This window comes from Eubalaena glacialis, chromosome 12, assembly GCF_028564815.1.
Source record: "Eubalaena glacialis isolate mEubGla1 chromosome 12, mEubGla1.1.hap2.+ XY, whole genome shotgun sequence".
Taxonomy (NCBI): Eukaryota; Metazoa; Chordata; class Mammalia; order Artiodactyla; family Balaenidae; genus Eubalaena; species Eubalaena glacialis.
Genome location: NC_083727.1, coordinates 51802075 through 51829247, shown reverse-complemented (window position 1 = coordinate 51829247; position 27173 = coordinate 51802075). Strand labels below are relative to the sequence as shown.

General features: G+C 37.1%; 1 protein-coding gene across 3 annotated transcripts in view; it reads left to right on the top strand.

Annotated features, from left to right (window-relative positions):
* AFG1L (AFG1 like ATPase) overlaps positions 1 to 27173 on the top strand; it is a 198254-nt gene that overhangs the window by 154833 nt on the left and 16248 nt on the right. For all 3 annotated transcript variants that reach the window (XM_061207301.1, XM_061207300.1, XM_061207302.1), the window contains exons 9-10: positions 833 to 903; positions 1160 to 1260. In XM_061207301.1, coding sequence (XP_061063284.1) covers positions 833 to 903; positions 1160 to 1260 — 172 coding nt within the window. The remainder of the gene's footprint in view (positions 1 to 832; positions 904 to 1159; positions 1261 to 27173) is intronic.

Below are 27173 nucleotides of genomic sequence, written 5' to 3'. Positions count from 1 at the left end.
TGAAGTATTTTTTTTAACAACGTTTATTTCTTCTGCCAGTTATTTTTATTTTATTGACTGTTAATTTATCAGTCCTTTTTTTAAAAAAAAAAGTGAGAGGAAAAAAAGCCATAGTATTATCACATTTGTATATGTGGGTTCCCTAAACCATATGGTGATTTCTAATTAGAATACAAAGGATTCTTTGTCGAGACTAACTTCATAGTAGCTGCAATGGTGGGCATCACAGAAGGAGAGAGTTTTCCTGAGTTTCCGACAAGGACACTTTTGAGAGAAACTGTGTGGTCTATAATCGTCCTTATACTCAAAGTCTGATAAAGTTATTGATGTGCAGATCAAGTTGGTATTTTGAAGCTGGTAATTTAATTCTGGATGTTTGATCCTCTCAGTCAGTGGCTTGGCTTGATTTTTTTAAAAGGCAGATTCAGTATTTAATTTCACATGTACCCTCGCAGTAGATTTCAAAGGATACTTTGCTGGATGCTTGACTGCCTTGTCTATTTGCTCTTGTTTTGCATGCAAGAGAGAGCCAGAAGCCTTTCTTCTCATTGTGTACACATAGTCTTAATGGATTTACTCTGCCTGTATCGTCTCATTACTGAAAACAGCCAGAAGCACAGAAGTCTTTCAGTGTATGCAAATAAGGCAGAATCATCTACCTGAGAGTTAATATTCTCTGCTTTTAAGTGTATTCTAAATCTGATGTTTGTATTTAGAGCATAACATCCTGTTCTTTTTTTTTATGGGCAAAAAGCTAAGCAGGCTCAGGCAGCTGTTTGATGTTGGCTTCAAGTGTTATTAATTTCATATTCTATTATTCTTTTCACTGTAGCACAAGTGAAGCTGATGTGGAGGCTGTCATGGATAAGTTGTTTGATGAGCTGGCTCAGAAACAAAATGATTGTACGTAAGTTAATTTCTCTTGAAAGAGAATACATTTAGAACACAATGCCCAATCTCCACTGACCAATTAATAAGTTCCATTGCTGTATATGGGTTGATGCCACACTCAAGTGGCAGTCATTGTATCAGCATTTTGTCTAATTTATGTGTTGAATCATGTGCTATTATTCATCAAGCTATGCATTTCCTATCTGTAAGAGATGAATTTTATAGTAATTATCCAGACAAGATTGAGTCTTTGTTCATGTTCCCATAGTAACTAGACCAAGGATTCTAAAAGTGCAAGGCAGAGAGCTGCGGCTGAATAAAGCCTGTGGAACCGTTGCCGACTGCACATTTGAAGAGCTATGTGAGAGAGTGAGTATCCAGACACGTTCAGACTCATTGGCCTTTTCACATGTTAAAATACTTCATATTTTCCTCTCTTCCTGTTTCAGATTTTAAAATACAATTCACAGAGTCAGAACTGATTTAAAAGTCTCATTAAGAGAAATACTCATGTGTATATACCCATGTGCTTTTTATAGATACTGGCACGAAATTTACTCTTAGAAGGGCTCTAAAACAAAATTAGAAACAGAGAGAGAACTGTCAGCTATTACTGGAAGCAAAACTAAAATCAGCTTTAGGGATATTTTGTAAAAGTCAAACATAAGAAAATTTTTTTTAAAAATGAGGTGAGATTAGTACCAGGGGAAAGGAAGATGAAGTAATAATACCATGATCCAAGGAGGTATGACATAAAAGAATTTCCATTCCTTGTTCTTATGGCTCATCTGTTATTGTCATAATATCTGACCTATTTGGGCCAAGGTCAAAGAAAGTGAATTTTTGTAACTGTGACATCTATATTATATAACAATATATCCAACAGAGAAAAAAATATGTACATATATATTCATATAAATGAGAAAGATGTTGATTACAGAGTAATTATAGATATGAATTCTGCCTTTTAAAAGCTCTGGGAATTCTCAGTACTCAATGGGTATTCAATTGACTGTAAATCTTGAGAAAAACAAAGCCAGTTACATATATCTTTAAGCATAATACCTCAATTATATATAAATTGTCATTCCAACTAGTCTCTCTGATTTATCTTGAATTTTAGGTAGCTAAAAAAGAATTGTTTTTCAGGGGGAAGAGAAAGTATTTTTTATACCTGCTAGCCATTTTATGACTACTTTTCTTAAAAACTAGTGACTTCATTACTTCTAAATTTGTAATTTTCAAACCAGAGAGAGAATCCAATCTACAAATGTTATCACAGAAATAAAGCACTTCAAGACCAATAAGGATTAGGATGAATTAGAATCCTCTGACAAGGTGATAATGTCAGTCTCTGGTTGTGAAGGTTATTCTGTGTGATACGGACGCTTCACACTTCTATTGCATCAATCTCATCAAGGTCCTAATAACCTAATATCTTCAGACATAATTTTATTAAGGCTTCCATTTAAGTTTTACTTACTTTGCCACTTGAGAAAAATCTTATATATCTGAGAAGCTCCCCCCACTTCCACAGAAGGGGACCTAGTGAGAAAAGGGGAAGGACAGACCTGTTGTGTCTTGAGGTAGTAAGGCAAAGGTGGTCTCTTGGAGCAGCTACTGAGTATTTATCTCTATTTTTTATGTGCTCATTATTTCAGGAGACTTAGTACCAGGAAAAAGCCACTAATCAGAGACCAACATCTTCATAGTCTACTGTATCGGGGTGGTGAGGAAGAAGATTGATTGGGACTTTATCTTGAAAAATTAAGATAACACTTATAAAAATAGATATTTTTATCTTTTTTTGACAAAAATATGGACTATAATAACAACTAAGAACTAAATTCCTAAAATAAACAGTGAACAAATTACTATTTATTTTTGGCATAACTTTCTTGACAAAATTTTAGGATGATAAAATAGTATATCCTACACTTCATGACTGGTTGTTCGAGTACATGGAAAATCATGTTTATAAAAACATCTAAGGATATCATCAGTTTTTTCAAAGTCCTGTTTTAATTCATGAATATTTCAGTTACTTTCTTTTAAAGTGTTTTTTTTCTTTTAAAGTTTTTATGGTGTCACTATCCTTGTTGAGTTTTTTCTTCTTCAAGTTAGCCAGATCTTCATTTGTCAGTGGCTTTGCATGGATAGGTTTGCTTTATATCCATATTGTGATTGTAGGATGTTTACTACGTCAGACTGGATGACTGACATTAGACATTGATATGATAGGTTGGATTAAGTACTAGTATTAAGCTGTGATGGAAGTTTGAGGAAGGGTTACATTTTAAAAATTGAGGTATAATTGACCTATAACATTATATTAGTTTCAGGTGTACAACATAATGATTCAGTATTTGTATACATTGCAAAATGATCACCACAATAAATCTAGTTAACATCAGTCACCTTATATAATTACAAAAAATTTTTTTCTTGTGATGAGAACTTTTAAGATCTATCTTCTAAGCAATATTCAAATATGTAATACAATATTATTAATTATAGCTACCATGCTATACATTATATCCCCATGACTTATTTATTTTATAACTAAAAGTTTGTACCTTTTGACCCCTTTCACCCATTTCTCCCACCCCCCCCAACCCCCACCTCTGGTAGCTACCAATCTGCTCTCTGTATGTATGAGCTTGGTTTTTTGTTTTTTTGTTTTAGTTTTTTTAGATTCCACATATTAGTAAGACCATACAGTATTTGTCTTTCTCTCTCTGACTTATTTCATTTAGCATAATGCCCTCAAGGTCCATTCATGTTGTTGCAAGTGGCAAGATTTCATTTTTTTTTTATGGCTGAATAATATTACAGTATATAGATATACCACACATGCTTTCATCCATTGATGGATACTTAAGTTGTTTCCATGTCTTGGCTATTGTAAATAATGCTGCAGTGAACATGTGGTGCATATATCTCTTCAAGTTAGTGTTTTTGTTTTCTCTAGATAAATACTCAGAAGTGGAATTGCTAGATCATATCTATTTTTAATTTTTTGAGGAACCTCCATACTATTCTCCATAGTGTCTGTACCAATTTACATTCTGACCAACAGCGCACAAGGGTTCCCTTTTCTCCACATCCTTACCAACGCTTGTTATTTCTTGTCTTTTTGATAATAGCCATTCTAAATGGTGTGAGATGATATCTCACTGTGGATTTGAGTTGCATTTCCCTGAGGATTAGTGATGTTAAACATCTCTTCATGTATCTGTTGGCCATCTGTGTTTTCTTTGGAACAATATCTATTCAGATCATCCGCCCATTTTTATTTTTAATTAATTAATTAATTTATTTTTGGCTGCATTGGGTCTTCGTTGCTGCGCGTGGGCTTTCTCTAGTTGCGGCGAGGGTGTTACTCTTCGTTGCGGTGCGCGGGCTTCTCGTTGCAGTGGCTTCTCTTTTCTGTGGAGCACAGGCTCTAGGCGTGCGGGCTTCAGTAGTTGTGGCTCACAGGCTCTAGAGCGCAGGCTCAGTAGTTGTGGCACATGGGCTTTGTTGCTCTGTGGCATGTGGGATCTTCCCGCACCAGGGCTCAAACCCGTGTCCCCTGCATTGACAGGCGGATTCTTAACTACTGCACCACCAGGGAAGTCCCATCTGCCCATTTCTAATTGGATTTTTTTTTTTTTTTTTGCTATTAAATTGGATGAGTTCTTCATATGTTTTGGATATTAACCCCTCATCAGATATATGATTTGCAAATATTTTCTTCCATTCAATAGGTTGCCTTTTCATTTTGTTGATGGTTTCCTTTGCTGGGCAGAAGCTTTTTAGTCTGATGTATTCCCGCTTTATTTTTGCTTTTGTTGCTTTTGTTTTTGGTGTCAGATTCAAAGAGTCATCGCCAAGGCCTACGTCAAGGAGCTTACTGCCCGTGTTTTCTTCTAAGAGTTTTATGGTTTCAGGTCTTATGTTCAAGTTTTTAATCCATTTTGAGTTAATTTTTGTGTATGGTGTAAGATAGTGATCAAGTTTCATTCTTTTGCACATGGCTGTCCAGTTTTCACATCACCATTTATTGAGGAGACTGTCCTTTCCCCATTGTATATTCTTGGCTCCTTTGTTATAAATTAATTGACCATATATATGGATTCATTTCTGGGTTCTCTGTTCTGTTCCATTGATCTATGCATCTGTTTTTATGCCAATACCATGCTGTTTTGGTTACTATAGCTTTCTAATATAGTTTGAAATCAGGGAGCATGATGCCTCCAGGCCTGTTCTTTCTCAGTATTCCTTTGGCTATTCAGGATCTTCTGTGGTTCCATATAAATTTTGGGATTTTTTGTTCTATTTTTGTGAAAAATAACCCTGGAATTTTGATAGGGATTGCATTGAATCTATAGATTGCTTTGGGTAGTATGGACATTTTAACAATATTAATTCTTCTAATCCATGAGCATGGACTATCCTTTCATTTATTTGTATCTTTAATTTCTTTCATTAATCTCTTGTAGTTTTCAGTATATAGGTGTTTCGCTTCCTTAGTTAAATTTATCCTCAGGCATTTTATTCTTTTTGATGCAACTGTAAATGGGATTGTTTTCTTAATTTCTCTTTCTGATAGTTGGTTGTTAGTGTATAGAAACACAACAAATTTTGTATATGATTTTGTATTCTGTGACTTTACTGAATTCTTTTTATTAGTTCTAGTAGTTTTTTTGGTGGAGTCTTTAGGGTATTCTACATATAATATCATGTCATCTGCAAACAGTGACAGTCTTACTTCTTCCCTTCAATTTGGATACATTTTATTTCTTCTTCTTGCCTAATTACTCTGGCTAGGGCTTCCAATACTATGTTGAATGAAAGTGCTGAGAGTGGGCATCTTTGTGTTGTTCTTGATCTGAGAGGAAAAGCTTTTAGCTTTTTACTGTAGAGTCTGATGTTAGCTGTGGGCTTGTTACATATGGCCTTTATTATGTTGAGGTACATTACCTCTATATCTACTTTGTTTAAAGTTTTTATCATAAATGATGTTGAATCTTGTCAAATGCTTTTTCTGCATCTATTGAGATGATTAAATGATTTTTATCCTTCATTTTGTTAATGTGCTGTGTCAGATTGATTTGCATATGTTGAACCATCCTTGTATCACTGGAATAAATCCCATTTTAATATTGCGTGTGATCCTTTTAATATATTGTTGAACTTGGTTTGCTAATATTTTGTTGGGGATTTTTGCATCTATGTTCAGCAGGGATATTGGCCTGTAATTTTCTTTTCTTGTGGTATCCTTGTCTGGTTTTGGTATCAGGGTAATGCTGGACTCATAAAATGTATTTGAAAGTGTTACTGCTTCTGTTTTTTAGAAGAGTTTGGGAAGTATTGGTATTAATTCTTCTTTGAATGTTTGGTAGAATTCACCAGTGAAGCTGTCTGGTCCTGGACTTTTGTTTGTTGGGAGGTTTTTGATTATTTATTCAATTTCACTGCTAAATTTTCTATTTTTTCATGATTCAGTGTTGGTGTGTTGTATGCTTCTAGGAATTTATCCATTTCTTCCAGGTTGTCAAATTTGTGGGTATATAATTGTTCATGAGTCTCTTTTTTTTTTAATTTAATTTTTTAATTGAAATATAGTTGATTAACGATGTTGTGCCAATCTCTGCTGTACAGCAAAGTGACTCAGTTATACACATACACACATTCTTTTTTTTTAGTATTCTTTTCCACTGTGGTTTATCACAGCATATTGAATATAGTTCCCTGTGCTATACAGTAGGACCTTGTTGTTTATCCATCCTATATATAATAGTTTACATCTGCTATTCCCACACTCCCAGTCCTTCCAGCCCCCACCCCCCTCCCCCTTGGCAACCACAAGTCTGTTCTTTATGTCTGTGAGTCTGTTTCTATTTTGTAGATACGTTCATTTGTGCCATATTTTAGATTCCACATATAAGTGATATCATATGGTATTTGTGTTTCTCTTTCTGACTTACTTCACTTGGTATGATAATCTCTAGTTGCATCCATGTTGCTGCAAGTGACATTATTTCGTTCCTTTTTATGGCTGAGTAATATTCCATTGCATATATGTACCACATCATCTTTATCCATTTATCTGTCAATGGACATTTAGGTTGTTTCTATGTTTTGGCTATTGTGAATAGTGCTACTATGAACACATAATAGTCTCTTTTATCCTTTTTATTTCTGTGGTATCAATTGTAACATCTCCTCTTTAATTTCTGACTTTATTTATTTGAGTCCTCTCTCTTTTTCTCTTGGTGAATCTAGCTAAAGGTCTGTCAATTTTATGTTTTCAAAGAACCGACTCTTAGTTTTATTGATCTTTTCTATTGTCTTTGTAGTCTCTATTTTATTATTTCCACTCTGATCTTTGTTATCTCTGGAAGGGCTACATTTTTAAGTGGTCAGTTTATTTGTAACTATTTTCTTGTTATGATGATTTTGCGTTTCTTTGCAACCTTATAACTATAGCAATTCAGATATAGAACACTTTGCATGAAGAGGACTCTTAAAATCATTGTACTTTCAGAGGTAGCCTAAAACTCTTAATTAGTTATAATGATATTATGAGCTAGGCTAAATAGTTGCCACAAACCATTCAGTAAAGAAGAAAGCACATCCAGCTCAAGGTAAAGAAGCAGGCATCTAGTGTGTCTGGGACAGTCCCAGCATTGGATTGCCCTTCTAGATTTCTGGGAGGCTCTTGAAGTCTGAGACTCACCCAACCACCCATCTTGACACTATCATGAAAAACACCTTTGGCCAGGAGTGGATGGGTTGATAGCTTATAACCATTATTTTTGAACCATGGCCCTTTCCAAGAAAAAATAATATATTTATAGACATATATATTAGGTAGAAACTTATCTATTAGTATCTTAACAGGTTAAAGGAGGTTCAAACTCTAAGCCCTTGACGTATGCCGTAAGTAAAAGTAAAAAGGCCTGGGCTATTACCATCTTCTCACACCTGTACCCCTCCCAGCACCAAGCACAGTTCCTCAGATCTGGAATCCTTCAGATTAACATCTAATCTTTTGTTATCTGTGGGATTCTTATTCTCTGCAAATCTACAATTCAACACTGTCATGCTCAGAGAAGCAGTCTCAATTCGGAGACCCTATAGCACCTGCATAGTAATAATAGCAAATATTACCATGTATCAGGCATCGTTCTAAGTACTTTATATGTATTAATTCATTTTATACTTACAATAGGTAGGCATTATTATTGTCCCCATTTATAGGTGGAGAAATTGAGGCACCAAGATGTTAAGTTACTTTCCCAAGATCACATAGCTAGTAAGTGGCAGAGCCAGGACTTGAACTCCTTGGTAGTCTAGGAGTCAGATTCTGTGCTCTTAATCACTACAGTATATCTGAAAATGTTCTGGAAAGGTTCTACATCAAACCTTTAATATAATTCTGGTTCTACCATGAAGTACAATCAGATACTTTGTGAATTCCCACATCTGAGCTAAGCTTTGAGCCCTTTATAAAGTGTGAAGCTGGCTGGGGAACAAGATATCCTCCAGTCTGAGAGACCTGCCTCTCTGCTAGAACCTTAGTGCAGAACTGTCCTCCTCATATGCCTTGGCATGCCCACTGGGAATGGGCCCAGCTACTGACCCCTCCACCCTCCTGAAGGCAATATAGGGCCTGTGCCTCCAGGACAGGGACCTCAAGCATTAGGCAGCCTCATTCCTTTACTCCTTAGTGAAAATATTATCATTTTTTTTCTCCTGGCCATGATATTAAAAAGGTTGGGAAGCTCTGCTTTAGAGAACTATGGGAGGGTAAAAGAGAATATGTTTGGGTGGTCTTTGTTCCCTGTCATTACCTCCATATCAGAGGCGTGGTAAAGGAAAGTGAGGCAGATTCATTTCTCCGGACATGACATGAGCTTTAGGGATTCCTTTCCTTTCCTTGACATAGTTACTTGGCTCAATCAGAGGGTAATGGAGAAGTCAGAAATGTCATCACTTAAGTCAGTGGTTTTTGAAGTGCGGTTCTTAGGCATCTAGGGGTCCTGAAACCCTTTCAGAGGTCCTGGAGGTCAAAACTCTCTATAATAATACTAGGATACTGTTTGCCTTTTCCACTGTGGTGACATTTGCAGTAATGGTGCAAAAGCAATGGTGGATAAAACTGCTGGTGCTTTAGCATGAATCAAGGCAATGGCCCCAAACCATGTTATATTCTTCATTGCCCATGAAGAATACTTGCAGTTCTACTTTAAAATGTCCTTGAAGAAGCAGTAAAAATGATTAATATTGTTAAATCTCAACCCTTGAGAACATGTCTTTTTATTTTTTATTTTTTAAAAGTATTTATTTATTTATTTATTTATTGGCTGCGTTGGGTCTTCATTGCTGCACGCAGGCTTTCTCTAGTTGCAGCGAGCGGGGGGCTATGCTTCTTAGTGGTGCGCGGGCTTCTCATTGCAGTGGCTTCTCTTGTTGCAGAGCACGGGCTTCTAGGCACGCAGGCTTCAGTAGTTGTGGCACACAGGCTCAGTAGCTGTGGCTCGCAGGCTCTAGAGCGCAGGCTCAGTAGTTGTGGCACACGGGCTTAGTTGCTCCGCGGCATGTGGGATCTTCCTAGACCAGGGCTCGAACCCTTGTCCCCTGCATTGGCAGTCGGATTCTTAATCACTGCACCACCAGGGAAGCCCTGAGAACATGTCTTTTTAATACTCACTGTCATGAAGGAAGTACACATAAAGCTCTTCTGCTGTGTACCAAATACAATGGTTGTCTTTAGGAAAAGCACTTGTGCAATTGTTTGAGTTGCTAGCTAAACTAGTCACTTTTTTCTTGGAACACCATTTTCACTTGGAAGAATAAGTGACAGATAGACTACCGTTATTCAGGTTTGGCAGACATTTTCTCACAGTGTTTGACAGACATTTTCTTGAAAATGAACAAAGTATCAATAAAACTGTCACTTTAAGAAAACAACTACAAGTATTTGTTGCCAATGATAAAATTTGAGCAAACAAGTAAAAAATAGAATTTTGGAAAACTTGTTGGTGCCACCATGAACTTGACACCTCTTCCCAATTCTTAAGTATTTTTTTCTGATGAGATTGATGGTGATATTAACAAATGCTAAGTTTTGGTATTGTATAATTAAATGTGTCAACATTTAGAAGATATGCATTACTCTTTGAATGAATATTTTCCAATAACCAATGCATACTCTTACAAAATCATGCATGACGAAGGTCCATTTAAAATGCAAGAAAGACTAATGGATTTTAATATAACAGAATTTTAAAAATACACTAATATTGTTTCAGACTCTACATTGTAACTATCATTTAAAAAACTACTTCTTGTCAAGTTTTTAAAAAATTTTAAATAGACTATATTTTAGAAGTTTTAAGCTTACAGAAAAATTGAGAAGGTAGTCCAGAGAGTTTCCATATACTCCTAAATCCAACTTCCCCTATTATTAACATCTTACATTAGTATGGTATATTCGTTACAATTAATGAACCAATATTGATATGATTAACTAAAGTCCATATATTATTCACACTTTCTTAGTTTTTACCCAGTATCCTTTTTCTGTTCCAGGATCCCATCCAGGATACCACATTACCTTTAGTCATCATGCCTCCTTAGATTCATCTTGGTTATGACAGTTTCTCAGACTTGCCTTGTTTTTGATGACCCTGACAGTTTTGAGGAATACTGGTCAGTTATTTTGTAGATTGTCCCTCAAATGGGATTTGTCTGATGTTTCTCTCATGATTTGACTGGAATTGTGGGCTTTGGGAGGAAGACCACAGAGGTCAAGTGCTATTTTCATCAGATCATATCAAGGGTACATATTATCAACATGACTTATCACTGTTGATGTTAACCTTGATCACACTTGTCTGAGGTAGTGTTTGTCTCCACTATAAAGTTACTCTTTTCCCCCTCTTTCCATAGTGAGCTCTTTGGAAGGAAGTGCTTGTTGAGTTTTCATGTAGCAGCAAAGAAGAAAATCCACAATTATCTAACAAGGCTGTTAAAATACTTTTCCCTTTTCCAACTACATATTTGTGTGAGGCTAGATTTTCTTATGATTCAACCAAAGCGACATATCACAATAGTTTGACTGTAGAAGCAGGTATGAGAATTCCACTATCTTCTATTATGCCAGACATTAAAGAGATTTGCCAAAAGTATAAAACAATGCTACTCTTCTTACTATTTTCATTTTAGAAATATAATTATTTTCATAAAAATGTTATTTCTGTTAGTTTTATGGGTTGAATATAATGATTTTATCATTGTTATTTTAAATAAATTAATAAATATTTTAAAATTTTCTCAGTTTGCATTTCTAATACAGTAACTATTGGGAGATATAACCCACATAAGCAAAAGCTCATGGGTTCCTCAGTAATTTTTAAGAGTGCTAGGGGGTCCGGAAACCAAAAAGTTGGAGAACTACTTTCTTTAGAGTTAAATTTCTGTGGACCTAAAACGAACGTACCCTATTCAAAGAAAGCAGGCCAAAACTAAATTCTAAAGGCTTAATGAGTAAACTGACTATACCTAAATTTTTCTTATTGAGAAATGTAATTTTTACACCTGCAGAAAATTGTTTCCTCAACTGATAACTGTGCTCACAAGTAACTGTTTGCAAGAGTAGTTTGTTATTTGTGTCTTAAAAATAATGACAGGTGGCCAGGTGTGTTTGTAAAAAGTCTGAGGAGAAAAATATATAGGTTGATGCATATGCATGGGTGTATACATTGTTCATTATCAACTTTTTGTTCATTAGCTTTCTTCTTTGGTTCTTAGTATTCAAGGAATGGAGATCCATCAGATATGTGTTTTGGCTTTCAACTGTCTATTAGTCTTTATTATATCATATTAGTTTGTATATTGTTAGAATTATCGAACTGTATTGAATAGAATCTCTTGGGGGAGTTGCTAAAAGACGTTTCCCTTCTCTTTCTCTGTTCTGTCTCTATTTCATTTCATGTATTCCAAATGAAACCAGGGATTGGGAACTACTTCTGGTTTGTGTACTTGGTATACTCTCAGTAAATACTAAAGGATGAATAGCTTTTATCTCTACTATTTGGCCAAGAGTCAAGGCTGATGGTGTTTGGATGCCAGTGGTGGTGATTAGCATCAGGGAGTAAGGGCATTAATCACCAGAGCTGAGGCAGCCCAGGAATCTCCTTGGCCCTTTACCTTCCCAGCAGCAAAACCGTTCTGGTAGCATTGCTGATCCGTGTGTGTCCTTTTCCCAAATATTCTGACCTCTGCTAATACCATGTGCAAATAAGGCAGTCTGCTAGCCTGGCTAAAGCATAGGGAACAGGTAGGGCAGAAGTGAGATAGCAAAGAGCTTAGTAGAGAATGGGTCAGATTCTTGTAGGGTAGAATGTGAATCTAATGTCAAAAATGAGTCCTAAGTCTTTCTGTCCTTTGTCTTTCCCTACCCTCATTCCTAGTCAACCCTTAAGCTAAAGAGTCATAGTCTTGGTGTAGAAAGGCACCTTGAAGCCATCTTATCTAACCATTCAACTAATCCTGAATCCTCCCTACAAACCCACGCTTGCCTTGCTGTGCCAGTTTGAGGGGTAGAGTTAAATGCGTGAGAAGGAATATAGGACATATGCAGTAAGATGTCAAATTTCAACATACATCTTGGAGCCAGCTGTTTCATATTGGCCCTCCAAATTATAAAGAAGGTTTTTGTAATAAAACCTCATAATTGACCTATACCATAATTTGATTTAAAAAGTTAAGGTGTATACAAGTAACTTTTAACCTGAATTTACATAATTATCCTGAAATTTTGTAAATGAAAGAAAAAGAATTCTCTATAAGGTTGGAAGTTAGACTGAAGGATCAGTTTTTACTAATTGTTGATGATGATTTGTCTCTTCCAGGGAAATAACTATATATTGGGTTAAAAATTGTTATGTTTTTTGTGTTTTATTATTTTAAAGGAAAAAGGACTTTAAGAGAAATGCCCATTAAAAAGGGGCTAGATTAGGACTTCCCTGGTGGCTCAGTGGTTAAGGATCTGCCTGCCAATGCAGGGGACACGGGTTCGAGCCCTGGTCTGGGAAGATCTCACATGCCGCGGAGCAACTAAGCCCATGCGCCACAACTACTGAGCCTGTGCTCTAGAGCCTGCGAGCCACAACTACTGAGCCTGTGTGCCGCAATTACTGAAGCCTGCGTGCCTAGAAGCCCGTGCTCTGCAACAAGAGAAGCCACTGCAATGAGAAGCCCACGCACCGCAACAAAGAGTAGTCCCTGCTCGCCGCAACTAGAGAAAGCCCGCGCTCAGCAATGAAGACCCAACGCAGCCAATAAATAAATAAATAAATTTTATATTAAGAAAAAAGGGGCTAGATTAGAAGTTAGAAAACTGTGGCCACTTAAAATAATTGTGGTCATTTCCATGATAAAAAGGGAGGTAAGAAGAATCTGAAGGAATGGAGAAAAACTGGGTGGAGAGAGTGCCTTCCAAGTTTCTTCACATGGGAAGTTTTCTGTTGCAGGACTCATTGTGAGTCTGAGTAGTCTTGCTCAGCTTCTGTTCCCAAACTGGGGTAAGAACAGCTCCTTAGCTGATGCAGTGAATATGGCAACAAAAATTTTAAGCTCTGCAGGCTATGGACTTCTCAGACTCAGCTGCCTGAAGCTTCTCTAAGGGAGAAAATTTGCTTTCATTTTCTTGAATATATTTATGTTGTGCTGCTAACTGAAATGATTTTAAAATGTTTTCGTCATACAGAGTGAAGTAAGTCAGAAAGAGAAAAACAACTATCATGTAATATTGCTTATATGTGGAATCTAGAAAAATGGTACAGATGAACTTATTTGCAAAGCAGAAATAGAGACACAGAAGCAGAAGTAGAGAACAAACTTATGGATACCAAGGCGGGGAAGGGGGGTGGGTGGGATGAATTGGGAGACAGGGATTGACATATATACACTACTATGTATAAAAACTAATGTGAACCTTCGTATAGCACAGGGAACTCTACTCAATGCTCTCTGGTGACCTAAATGGGAAGGAAATCTAAAAAAGAGGGGATATATGTATACGTATAACTGATTCACTTTGCTCTACAGCAGAAACTAACACAACATTGTAAAGCAGCTATACTCCAATAATTAAAAAAAAAAAAACATATCCAGTCCCTGTAGTGGGGAGAAGTTGCCTCAGAATTCCCAGGGGACCTCAAGGGACGAGTCAGTGTGCTAAGAACTGTATACCTTCAACATGTCCTCTTTCTTAGGAATAAAATTATTTTGAGAATCAGAGCTAGTAGTAGACGCAACTCCTCATATTCCTTTCAAGACCTACTCTAGGAAGGCATGACAAACTAATATTTAATATTTGCTTTGGTCTTTGGGAGGAATGTGTCTGCTCAGACAATGATTAAGAAGTGTGAATTAAAACTTTAAAAATTAAAGTGGTCATTGGACTTCCCTGGTGGTGCAGTGGTTAAGAATCCACCTGCCAGTGCAAGGAACACAGGTTCGAGCCCTGGTCTGGGAAGATCCCACATGCCGTGGAGCAACTAAGCCCGTGTGCCACAACTACTGAGCCTGCACTCTAGAGCCCGCGAGCCACAACTGCTGAGCCCACGTGCCACAACTACGGAAGCCCGTGCGCCTAGAGCCCCTGCTCTGCAACAAGAGAAGCCACCACAATGAGAAGATGGTGCACTGCAACGAAGAGTAGCCCCCGCTCTCCACAACTAGAGAAAGCCCAAGGGTGGCAATGAAGACCCAACACAGCCAAAAAAAAAAAAAAAAAAAAAAATTAAAGTGGTCATTAACTTTGTAAAATGAAAGTTTTAAAAAAGAATTTAGAGTACGTGATCTCACTTGGCTTTTAATAATACATGTATCACAGCCCTAAATAATTATTGGGAATAGTTCTCTAAACAGAAGACCTATACAATGAAATGATGAGTAAAGGGTTGAGAAAATCTAGGCCAATCAATTAACACGACTATAAAACACTTTAAAAGTACCTGCTTGATTTTTAAAAGAGCTTTAACACTGATGGCTTTTCTAATGCTAACCTCCAACTGGCTTGATTTTTTTTTTAATAGAAAAATGTTTTAATCAAGTAATTCTATGATTTGTAATTTTTAAGTTTTTCTGTTTCTCATCATAAAGTACATGATTTGATATACTCCATAGTACCTTCCTCTAGATTAGGTCAGTTAACTCAGAATTAGTAATTATTTACTACATTGCTAGTTAGAATATTCAATAAGGTACATCTCACTAGACATATTATTACTTTGAGATGTATTTTATAGAAAAAAGTTTGAGAATTACTAGAATATACTGTTTCGTTTCTTAAAATAACTTGTGAAGATACTGTGGAGTCAGGCAAAAGATTTTGAGAAAAAACTAGAAGTGAGGTGTAGTATTAAGAAATCATAAGATTTCCACGTATTTTAGGGTGTGGACTAGAAAAAAAAGCACAACATGAGAACTGTGAGTTCAGTTTTATTTGGGGACTTACTGAGGACTATAGCCCAGGAGACAGCCTCTCAGATAGCTCTGAGGAACTGCTCCAAAGAAGTAAGGGGTAGATCAGTATATATATGATTTTGGCAAAGAGGATACGTGCAATCAGGCATACATCAAGGTTGCTGCTAGTCATGAGGAGCAGATGTCTCCATTAATGATTTTAGTGCTTTTCTAAGTATGAGAAGATGCAAGAAATTGAGTAAAATCTATCTGAAAATATCTACGTGCAGGCCTGTTCTGCCAGTTTTCCCAGAGCATAGAGTACCTCCTTCCTGATCTCCACCCTGAACTCCTTTCAGGGTGTGTTAAAGGTCAGTGACTACTAAAAGTCAGTGGCTAGTGACTTCATTCTTGTAGAACCAGATGGTTAGCAACATTATTTGTTGTCAAGGGTCAAGTATTACTTAACTCTTTTATCTTTTATTGTTAATCAAGAAATATATGTTATGTAAGATTTCCCTCCCAAGACTGCTACAATGATTCAGTGGTCAGCAGCTATTTAAGTGCTTCCATATCTGTATGCCACTATGTTATGAAGAATATAAAAGGAGTGGAAGAAGTTTTTTCAAAGAGTTTACAATTTAATAAAGGAAATAACATGAACCAAATACCAAACAATGCAGTAGAGTGGAAAGAGGCCCAACTGAATCAAGAAATATGAATCCGAATCGTTACTCAGATACTATGTAGCTGAGTGGCCTTAGGCAGGTCACTTAACCTCTCTGGGTCCAAGTACCTCATCTGTAAAATGCGTGATGTGATCAGCTAATTTCTGTCACTCCTTTCAGCTGTAACAGTATTTTAAAGAGCCGTGCTCACTAGTTAAATACATTATTATGAGTGCATCAGGAGTTAAAGGTAAGGATAATAAGGATTGGGAAGGCTCTGAGGAGACATGAGATTTAAGGAGGAAAATGATCTTGACCTTGAAAGGTGAGTAGAATTTAGACAAGCAGAGTGAAGTTATTTCAGCCATGATCTGAAGCCAAGCACCAAATGTTTCAGGAGGAAGAGAAGAAACTTGCCTAATAAGAGCAGAGTGCATGTTGGAGAGAAAAGGGAAGAATGAAAATCCTAGACAGATTTGCCATAAAATCAGGCAGTGATGTGTAGACTTCTTACCCTGATCCACAGAGAGTCATCTACAGAGGTTTTGAGCAGGAACGTGGTACATAAAGTAATGTTTTAGGAAAATTAATGGGGCAGTAAACTCTAGGAAAGGTTGTAACTTTCACCAGCATGTTCTAGTGGGTCAGCAAATAGTATCGCCTCTTGGGAATGTCATCCTTTCAGGAAGGAAACTTGCTAAATAAATAAACCAACATGCTAGATATTTGTTTAAGTAACCTTTAAAGCAGGATAACAGGGACTTACCTGGCGGTGCAGTGGTTAAGACTCCATGCTTCCACTGCAGGGGATGCGGGTTTGATCCCTGGTCCGGGAAGTAAGATGCCACATGCCCCGTGGTCAAGGAAGGAAGGGAGGGAGGGAGGGAAAGAAAGAGAGAGAGGGAGGAAGGGAGGGAGAAGGGAAGGAAGGGAGGGAGGGAAGGAGGGAGGGAGGGAGGGAAGCAGGGTAACAGAGAGAGCCCTACCCATTTTATATTTTATGTCCCTTTTCCCCAGTCATTCAGTAGATATTTACTGAGTACAGTAGTCCCTCTTTATCTGTGGTGGATACCTGATACCATGGATACTATTAAGCCTATATATACTATTGTTTTTCCTATACATACATAACTATGATAAAGTTAACTTGTAAATTAGTCATAGTAAGAAATTAACAATAACTAATAATAAAATAGCTTAATTATAACAATATACTATAATAGAAGTTATGTGAATGTGGTCTCTCTCTCTCTCAAAGTACCTTATTGTACAAATTTAATTCCTTTTCCATCTTAACTAGGCACTTATCATGCACTATGGCTGTAACTTTTGCAGTTTGAGGTGCAACAGCAAAGTTAGCACGAATTTCTTTTTCCTTCACAATATTCCGGATAGAAGATTCATTCTTACTGTAGATCTTAGCAACCTCAGCATACGATTTTTTTCTTTCCTTATTAAGTCGAGAACTTTTACATTTTCACTTAAAGGAAGCACTTTACGGTTTCTCTTTGGCATATCCGAATTGCCAGCATTACTCCTTTTGCACTTTGGGGCCATTATTAAGTAAAATAGGGGTTACTTCAACATAAGCACTGGGATACCAAGAGAGTCGATCTGATACCTGAGATGGCTACTAAGTGACTAATGGCGGGATACCCTGGAGAAAGGGGAGATTCACATTCTGAATGGGACCGTGCAAGATTTCATCACACTGCTCGTGTGTGCAATTTAGAATTTTACAAATTGTTTATTTCTGGAATTTTCCATTTAAAATTTTCTGACCAGGGTTCACCTCAGGTAACTGAAACCATGGAAAGTGAGACCTACTGTACTTAATGGAAAGCTGGCATAGTTCTAGGTGCTATAGGGGGTAACAAGATGAATTAAGAGTTAGTCACCATAGTTAGTCTTAATTTAGAGGAGAAAACGTGACTAATATATAGATCACCAGAATGTGAGGCAGATTATAATTAGTACCACAGGATCTGTATGACCAGAATGCTGTGGGTAGTAAAGAGGAAGTGAGCCTTGAAGGCTGCATGGTTGGAGACTCGGCTGGTGCAGGGGAGGAGGAAGAGTGCATGAGGGATGGTGGTTTGGTTGTTCCTAAGGGTAAGGGATCATGAGGGCAACTTTTGTGACCTCTTCCTCCTCTGAGGTTTTATGTTTCTATGAAAAACACAGAGGTAGGAAATTACAGAGTATGTTTAGAGACTTGAAGACTCTGGAGGATCCTACTTCCATTAATGACAGAGTAGCTCCTATTTGACCAACCCACATGTAGATCACAATTGTAACTCCGGACAAATCTAAAAAATAATTATCTGGAAGGCATTATTGAGCAACCAAAAGCAGGGAGAAAGTGGAACACTATCCACACACGGAAGAAGAGATTGATACCGATGAATTCTTATTTTTGTAGTTTTTTGCCTGAGAGCAGATCACAGTTGGCTTCTTATGGGATATTTAAAAATAGATGGAAACCTGCAGTATTCCTGACTTGAGGAATCAGAGGAGAGTGACCATAGCAGCTAGAGAATAAGAGGAGAAATTATGGAAAGGAGAGAAACACAGAGAAAGAGCCCAACATTCTTCATATAAACTCTGCCTAAATCTTGGGCTGAACTATATATGTGCAACTAAGGCTAAAAAAATTGAACAGAGATTTCAGTCGCTGCCCATCACAGAGGAGACAGAGTTTGGAGTTTGAGACTAGCCAGGTTAATTACCTGCTAAAATAGCAACAACAACAACATCAATATACTTTGGTGGAATATAAAAGAATCCCAAGTCTCTGCAACATATCATTCACAATATCCAGAATACAATCCAAAATTCCTAGATGTGGGCAGACACAGGAAAATCTGACCCATTTTAAAAGAGGAAAAGGTAATTAACAGAAACTGACCCTGAAATGACACAGATGTTGGAATTAGAGGCAAAGATTTTAAAGTAACTTTTATATCTATACTCAGGGATATGAAGGAAATACATACTGGAATTGAATGAACAAATAGGAAATCTTAGCAGAGAAATTGAAACTATAAAAAAGAACCAAATGGAAATTCTAATACTAAAAATTAAAAATTCTAGACTTAAAAATTTTTAAGTTCACTATATGTACTTAACACTAGATTGCAGATGATTGGAGAGTTGGTGCACTTAAAGACAGATAATAGAAATTATGCCATCTGAAAAACAAAACAATAAAAAAAAAAATTAACAAAGTCTCATGACTTAAGAAACTTTATCAAAAGGTTTAACTCATGTGTCATGGAGTCCCAGAAGGAAAAGGAAGAAAGAGTGGGACAGAAAAAAATTTTTTGAAGAAAATGGCTGAAATTTAGTAAAAGATGTAATTTTACAGATTCTAGAAGCTCAAAAAACTTCTAGCAGATACAAAGAAAATCACTCCTAGGCACATCATGGTCAAACTGTTGAAAACTAAAGATAAAAAAAATTTCAAAGCAGCTAGAGGAACGACGATATCATTAAGGACTGCCTTCTCATTGGAAGCAATAGAGACCTGAAAACAGTACAACATCATCTTTAAAGTGCTGAAAGGAAAAAACTGACAATCCAGAATTCTCTATATAGAGAATTTAAGAGTCATGGCTGGAACTTCAGTTATGTGTGGGAGAGTGGTGTGTACTCAGGCAGGATAGAAGGGTTGAAGTCAGTGTAAAGGGGTTTGCATATCAGGTAGTAGAGTTTGGATTAGAACCTTCGTCAGCATAAAACAAACTAGTCATTATTTTTTAACAGATCAGTATTGGATAATCTGGCAAGACTGGCACTGCTGCTACCATATGTGGAGCTTTGTGTGCATTAGATAAAGCCACCCCTGAAGATGGGCGTGGACCTAAGTGAGCAAGTCATGCCTTTATGTGGAAAAAAGTGTGCCCCTTCCTCTAGGTAGATGCTGCCCCTCATCAGGGTGCATGGCTTAGCAAACAGCATGGACTGGGTTTCAGTTCCTAATTGCCCCCTCAACCAGGGACATAAACCAAATTTACATGATTGGAAAGAACAGAGGGATATGAGAGAAATCTATGGGATTGGATGTAGAGGGGTCTCAGGTTCAAGGCAAGTCACTGAGAGCTCTGACGTTTTCAGTTTGGATGACCAGAGGAACAGCAGAACCCTTAACAAATACCAGAGGTAAGAGAAGAGCTCTTACAAACAATTGGAAGTCTAGTACGGAAGATACACACCTGGAAGATATTTATAGAGATGTGTTAGTTTGGAGCCTAAAGGGGTCAATGACGTCACCTGAACTGACATAGAAAAAGGAAGAGATGATGGGTAGGGGTGGGGTTGGAAAATGTGTTATCACGAGAGTCAGTAGAAGGAAACAGAGCCAACGTACTACCGTAGATGAATCAAAGGTACAGTAGGAGCAATAAAATTTCCCACCATTTTATTGAATTTTTTAAAATGGAAGTAATTTACTAGATTGGTAACATCTTAGGATTTGGATGTTACTTTGTAGAAGGTCTTAACAGGAGTATATAACAAGCAACTTAACCTAATCTTTACTGCTTTCAGCTTTAATGTATGTAAAAAACTCTGTAAACAACAAATTATCATATTCTCAGCTTCTTTCCTGAACTTTCTGCATTTCCCTATCATGTCCTAATACAAATCCAAATTGTTAAATAGTCACATCATCCTGGATTGCTGCAGCCCTTGCAATACATTTTCTAATCTCCCCCTTCAGTGCTTTACTAAAGCCAGTGATGGTTTGCTTTTCTCAGGCTTCTTCTGTCTTCACTAAATTCCGTTTAATTCCATATAGATTTCTACTTTCCTACACTGGGCAAATTCCCTCTCCATTGAAAACCGACCTTCTCTAAGAATACTGCTCTCTACACTTAGTACTGTGTAACTGATAGGTGTTCAGTGCATAATTGTTAACTAACAAAATTAAGAGGCACTGCTGTTTATTATCTGAAGTTCTTACTGACATGTTATTTCCCTGATTCTGTTTTATCGCCTATCTAAAGGAAACTAAATAACAAAATAAGCTTTAAAAATAAATAGAAAAAGAGTTAATTTTAGTGTGTATTTATTTATACCTTACTTGATTCCAAAAAGCATTTTGTATGTATGTGTACCCATATGTATCCAAAGACACCCACATACATACACAAATAGAATTAAATAGACTTTAAAAAAAATTAGAGCAAAGGGAAAATAGAGAAAAGTTGGAAGATAAGAAAAGTTAATATACATCAATCTACATCATAAACTTCTACAAAGTTCTTAAAATTGAAAATTAAATCAACACTTAGCCTCCCTCCAGCCAAAGAGGGGAAAGGATACTTAGTAAGTTAGAAGATAGAAGCAAGTTAGTTACTCAGAAGAAGTGAAGATTTTGCCGGGCGGTGGGGCAGAGCGGGGAGCGGGACTTGTACCTTTCATAACGGGACGTCTGAAAGATGCCAGTGGACAATTTTCTCAGCACCATTCCTGCTGCTAATACAAGGTTGTATTGTACAGATTCTTATATATAAGCCGGAGGCACAATGACAAAGTACAGTTCAATGAAACTAGTGCTATAGAGGTCAAAAAAGTACTTTGCAACTAAGCTTTTCTCTTTATTATTTGACTTGATCCAGAGAAATAGTTTTAAATGTTTAGAGATTGGATAGACTCACTTTCAAGCCTTTCACGAATGTTGTATCTTTAATAAAATTTGGGTAGCAGATTATTCAAAGTTGTCTCTTTGACAAGAAGATGGAGTGAAGAATTCTATTGGTCTTAATAAGTTTCAAGGAGTTGGCCCTTTGTGTATGCAGCGGTACAGAGAGGCATACAACCTTGCTCTGTTTCATGTTTTAATATCTTTAGAGTATGAATTTAGCATTTTTCACTGAGTATTTCCATGATTTGGAAAGCAGAAGAGTATGAGGAAGGATAACTCTTTAATATCTACTTTTCCAACTCTGCTTAGGCTTTTCTAATATCCACCTCTAAGATGATTCAGTTTCTTCCCAATGACTGCTCACAAAGAAAGCAAAACAAAAACAATAAAATCTCTTCATTTGTTAAGTTTTAACATGTTCAGAAGCCATCATTCTCAAATTTAAAATAATTTCTTTGCTATTCTAAAGTTCTTTACAAAGTTACTTTTTAGTGTCCTAAATGTAACTTTTCATGCCCCTGAAATCCAGAGGGAAAAGTTAACATTGATCGACCTTTCATTTCATGTGCATGTGTAGAACCAGTAGCAAAGGGTATAGAACCTCATGTTGCACCATATGGGGGTAATCTTTCAAATTTCTTCCGGATAGATCTCAAAGCCAGACGAATTTATAACACTGCCTTTCCTCCCATGAGATGTAGCAAATACTGTCCTCTACTGAGGGATGCTCAGGATGGCTCAATTATGTTCACCATCAAGTGCTAATCTTCTATCAGTTACTGATTTCAATGATTTTGGTAGTATTGTTACTAATTACTTCATCATTATCATGTACATTCTTATTAAAATCATTAAATTAAAAATAGAAAATGAAAAGGATGGAAACATGTATCAGCCTTGGCCACGTACATTTATTACCTTCTGTAGTCTATACAATCAGATATCATAATGTCTGAGGCTTTAACAATAATGTTTAAATTTCCATTTGTTTTGAATGAGCTAAGAAAATCCCTTTTGCAGTGGGAAATTAGAAGGGGGTTGTTATAGCATTATTTTAATAAATGATTTTGTGAAATGATTCTAGCAACCATTGGGCTATTTTTCTTCCCCCTGCCAGTATTTTTTTCAATGTCTGCTGGATTGCTAATATCTAGGTTAATCATTTCAAAGAACTAGCTGTGCAGCTAAAATAAAATTTCCTCATGGTTTATGATTTTAAAAGATTGATTATACATGGTTACTTAACAGTAGAGGACCACATTAAACTAAATACCTTCCAATCAAAAACTTAAATCAAAAACTAGGACTTCCCTGGTGGCGCAGTGGTTAAGAATCTGCCTGCCAATGCAGGGGACACAGGTTCGAGCCCTGCTCTGGGAAGATCCCACATGCCGCGGAGCAACTAAGCCCATGTGCCACAACTACTGAGCCTGCACTCTAGAGCCTGCGAGCCACAACTACTGAGCCCACGTGCCACAACTACTGAAGCCCATGCCCCTGGAGCCCGCGCACCGCAACGAAGAGTAGCTCCCGTTCGCTGCAACTAGAGAAAGCCTGCGTGCGGCAACGAAGACCCAACGCAGGCAAAGAAAAAAAAATCTTTAACTAGTGAAATACTTATTCACACACACACACACACATTGTATATAGCATGTTTTTGAAAACTGTCCTGCTGCGTGTTCCTGGACATGGAAAATATGGGTTCTCTTATTAGGGTAAATGATCAGTATAATGCATTGTTCAGCTCACTTGTGGTGTTCCCACTTTTCTAGAATCTGGTTAGAATTGGCTTAAAGCTTAAACAAATTTTGGGAGTCATTATAAACAAAACCTAGTAATTCAAAGTATCCCCATGGCTTTTTTTTGGCTGCTCCACGCTGCATGAGGAACTTCCTGCCTGACCAGGGATCAAACCCATGCCCCCTGCATTGGAAGCACGGAGTCTTAACCACTAGACTGCTAGGGAAGTCCCCCTGCTCCCCCGCCCCCATGGCTTCTTATAAAATCTAAAGCATAACCCTCTCATTACCTTAATTCAGAAACTTTAGATACCCTGAGAACTAGCAAGAGAGTCTAGCCAGGTTGAATAATCCCATGGTGAGGGTAGATTCTAGGACATGGTTACCCAAGGTCTGTGAAGGAGGCTGTGAAGGCTCATTTCCCTCAGACTTAAAAACCAAAGAAGCAGTCCTGTTTTGTATAGACTCTAGGCTGCTTTCTGACTAACATGCGTAGTTAAATTGAAAGCTTAAACTGAATAAATTACCTGGGCAGGACTTTCTAATTCCAGAAGTATTTAGGGTCTTTCTGAATAGAGGGTTCTAAGCTACACTAACTCATTCATGATGTTAATTTTGTTGGCATAATCAAACCAAGTTATCTCATTTCCTAAAGGGGCAACTCTTGACGCTCCTCAAATTTTAGATGTCTATTAAACAATTGGACGTTGCAGTCAGATGCCAGCTAATTGCTTAACAAATTCTGGTCTCTACTTACTCAATCCCAGGTGGTTAGTATAATCCATTCCAGTAATTCTTACCATCTCATGGAGATTTTTTTGTGGTTTTAATGTATTGCCTTAGAGTGGTATTGATGCTTACACTCAGTGGTGCTTATTAATAATAATGATGATGCTAATGATTTCCTACTTCTTCATGTTCTTCTAAAGTTGTGTTTTTAACCTATCTCCATATTTTTCATTTTGGTTTTCTATGCTGCAGGCTCTAAGTCAAATGGGTTTTCCACTCCCCAGTCGAACTAGAAGAATTCCTAGAAATAAACCCGGCACAGTGCTTTTCACATAGTAGGCACTCAGTAGATCTGATATGATGCGGTTTGTGTTTCGAGAAAGTTTTCAGTTCCAGAATCTCCAGAATTAGACATCTCCAGGATTTGGAGATCTATTAGATACACAGAGCTAGTTGCGTCAGGGTGGGGAAAGGGTACAATTGCCTCTGGTTTGCCACATTGATTTTTTGTTGTTGTTGAGTCATTGTTTCTACAAATTCTCTTAAAATAAAAATATGACACCCCCCAATAGAATACTGTATTAACCATTGTTATTTGGCCATAGAGGGGATAGAGTGTTAGGCAAAGATCTGGCAGATCTAGGTAGAACTAGCCTCCTGCCATTGAGACTGTATAAATCAAGTAGTAAGACTTTTCCTCAGCACAAAAAGAACATCTGAAGTAGAATGTGTAAGAGTTGGTAGTATTTTCTGGAATGGTGAGATATTTCCCAGCTGGATGTTATGGTCTTCATATTAATGAGATTTCTCATATTAAGGTGCCATATGACCAACCTTGGGAAATTATTTGCACACATTTCAGTGCTGTTTTTCTAATTATTATCTTTATTAGTTTGGTGCACATAGTTGTTTCAATGTCAATTCTTTTTATTTTATTTTTTTGTTTGTTTTGAAAAGAACACATTCATCTGAATTCCATTCAAGCATTTTTTTTCCTATTAAAAGGTACTTCTCTTTAAGATCTGAGATATTGTCATTTCTGTGTAAACAAAGCAAGGTGCCACACATACTTGTTTAATTAGGAGCTATCAGGGCATCACTACAAGGAATTTATAAAGAGGAGCCTATACAGATAAAGAGTGACCCTTAGGACAGTATAATCTAGACAGTGCTTGAAATAATAATCGTCCTACTTGAGCTGAAATAATGGTGGCAGAACAAGCATTAGCCAGGCAGAGAAAAAAGAAACTCAAGCTGGCAGCTCATTCGTGTCACTGAAGTGGATCAACTGCTCATTGCAGGGCAGAAGGCAGGCTGGTGGTAATGCTCGTGCCTTTCACATTGGTGTGGCATTGAGAAAATCCTCACTCCCGGCCCAAGGGTCAAACCAAAACAGACAGCTGTGCCGTTTCTCATACAGGAGAAAGAAGACAGCAGGCAAGCTCTTTATTCCTAAAAGTTTGTTAGAGAAACTGCTACATATAATCCAGCTGTATATTCTTGGTAATTAAGGAAAACAAATGCCCTTAGCAAACTCATTATAGATTTAAAGTTCTTTAAGTTTTCATCAGGTTTCCACAGAAACAAAGAGTTTGAAACAATAGTCGAGAATGCATAAACCATTGAATAAGTGGATTTTAATTGTTCCTGTTTAGAAAATTATTCAGATAACCAGCCACATCAAAGACAAACTTTTTAATTGCTCAGGTAGAAAGATGGAGACTGTCATCCTTATCTATCATAAGAAGAATCTGCATTTGGTAATGCTACTTGAATTTTGAGCTAAAATAATATACTTAAGGATGCTACTGGGCTTCCCTGGTGGCACAGTGGTTGAGAATCTGCCTGCCAATGCAGGGGACACGGGTTCGAGCCCTGGTCTGGGAAAATCCCACATGCCGCGGAGCAACTAGGCCCGTGAGCCACAATTACTGAGCCTGCGCGTCTGGAGCTTGTGCTCCGCGACAAGAAGGCCGCGATAATGAGAGGCCCGCGCACCGCGATGAAGAGTGGCCCCCACTTGCCGCAACTAGAGAAAGCCCTCGCACAGAAACAAAGACCCAACACAGCCATAAATAAATAAATTAATTAATTAATTAAAAAAAAAAAAGGATGCTACTAACTGGGGTGCCATTTAGTACTCAAAAATAATCATATGCTTTAGTTATTCATAGGACACAATGCATGAATTTATAATACTAATTATGATTTCAAACAGTGTCTTATGCTATGGTTTACTTACATAGGCAGATCAACTAATGCAAAATGTAACTATAAATATTTGCAGCTGCCATAGGTATCATGTGCATGCAGTTTAGTGGTATGTTAGTGAAGTCAAAAAAGTGGAAAAATGTGTCTTCTCTGTGTTTTGCAAAGTCCTTGTAGGATTTAGTACAATACCTTGTATTTATTAAACATTCAGTAAATATCATTGATTTTGAAGAAGAATTGGTGACTGTATTCATTTATTCACCAATCTTGTATTGTGCAAGACTCTGTTCCCTGGTCTGTGCAAGGTGCTAGGGACACTGAGGTGAATAAATAGTGCAGTTGATCCTTGAACTATGCAGGATTAGGGGTGCTGGCCCTCCACGCAGTTGAAGATCCATGTATAATTTATAGTTGGCCCTCTGTATACTCTGTTCCTCTACGTCCGAGGTTCCGCACCCTTGGATTCAACCAACCATGGATCATGTAGCGCTGCAGTATTTACTACCAAAATAATTCTGCATGTAAGTAGACCCACACAGTTCAAACCGTATTTTTTAAGAGTCATCAGAAAAATCTTAAAGTAGATCATAAAAGTACCTCTAAGTCTATCACTCAGACCACTTAGAGATAGCAACTCTTAGTATTTTTTACTTATTTACTTAGCCTTTGTCCTACATATATGTTTTGAATACAATTATAATTTTTCATTATCCTTTTTTCACTTAACTTTTTACCATAAACATGTTTCCATGTCATAAAATATTCTTCATAAACACCATTATTTGTTGGCAACATATTATTGCATTATATTAATGTGCCCTA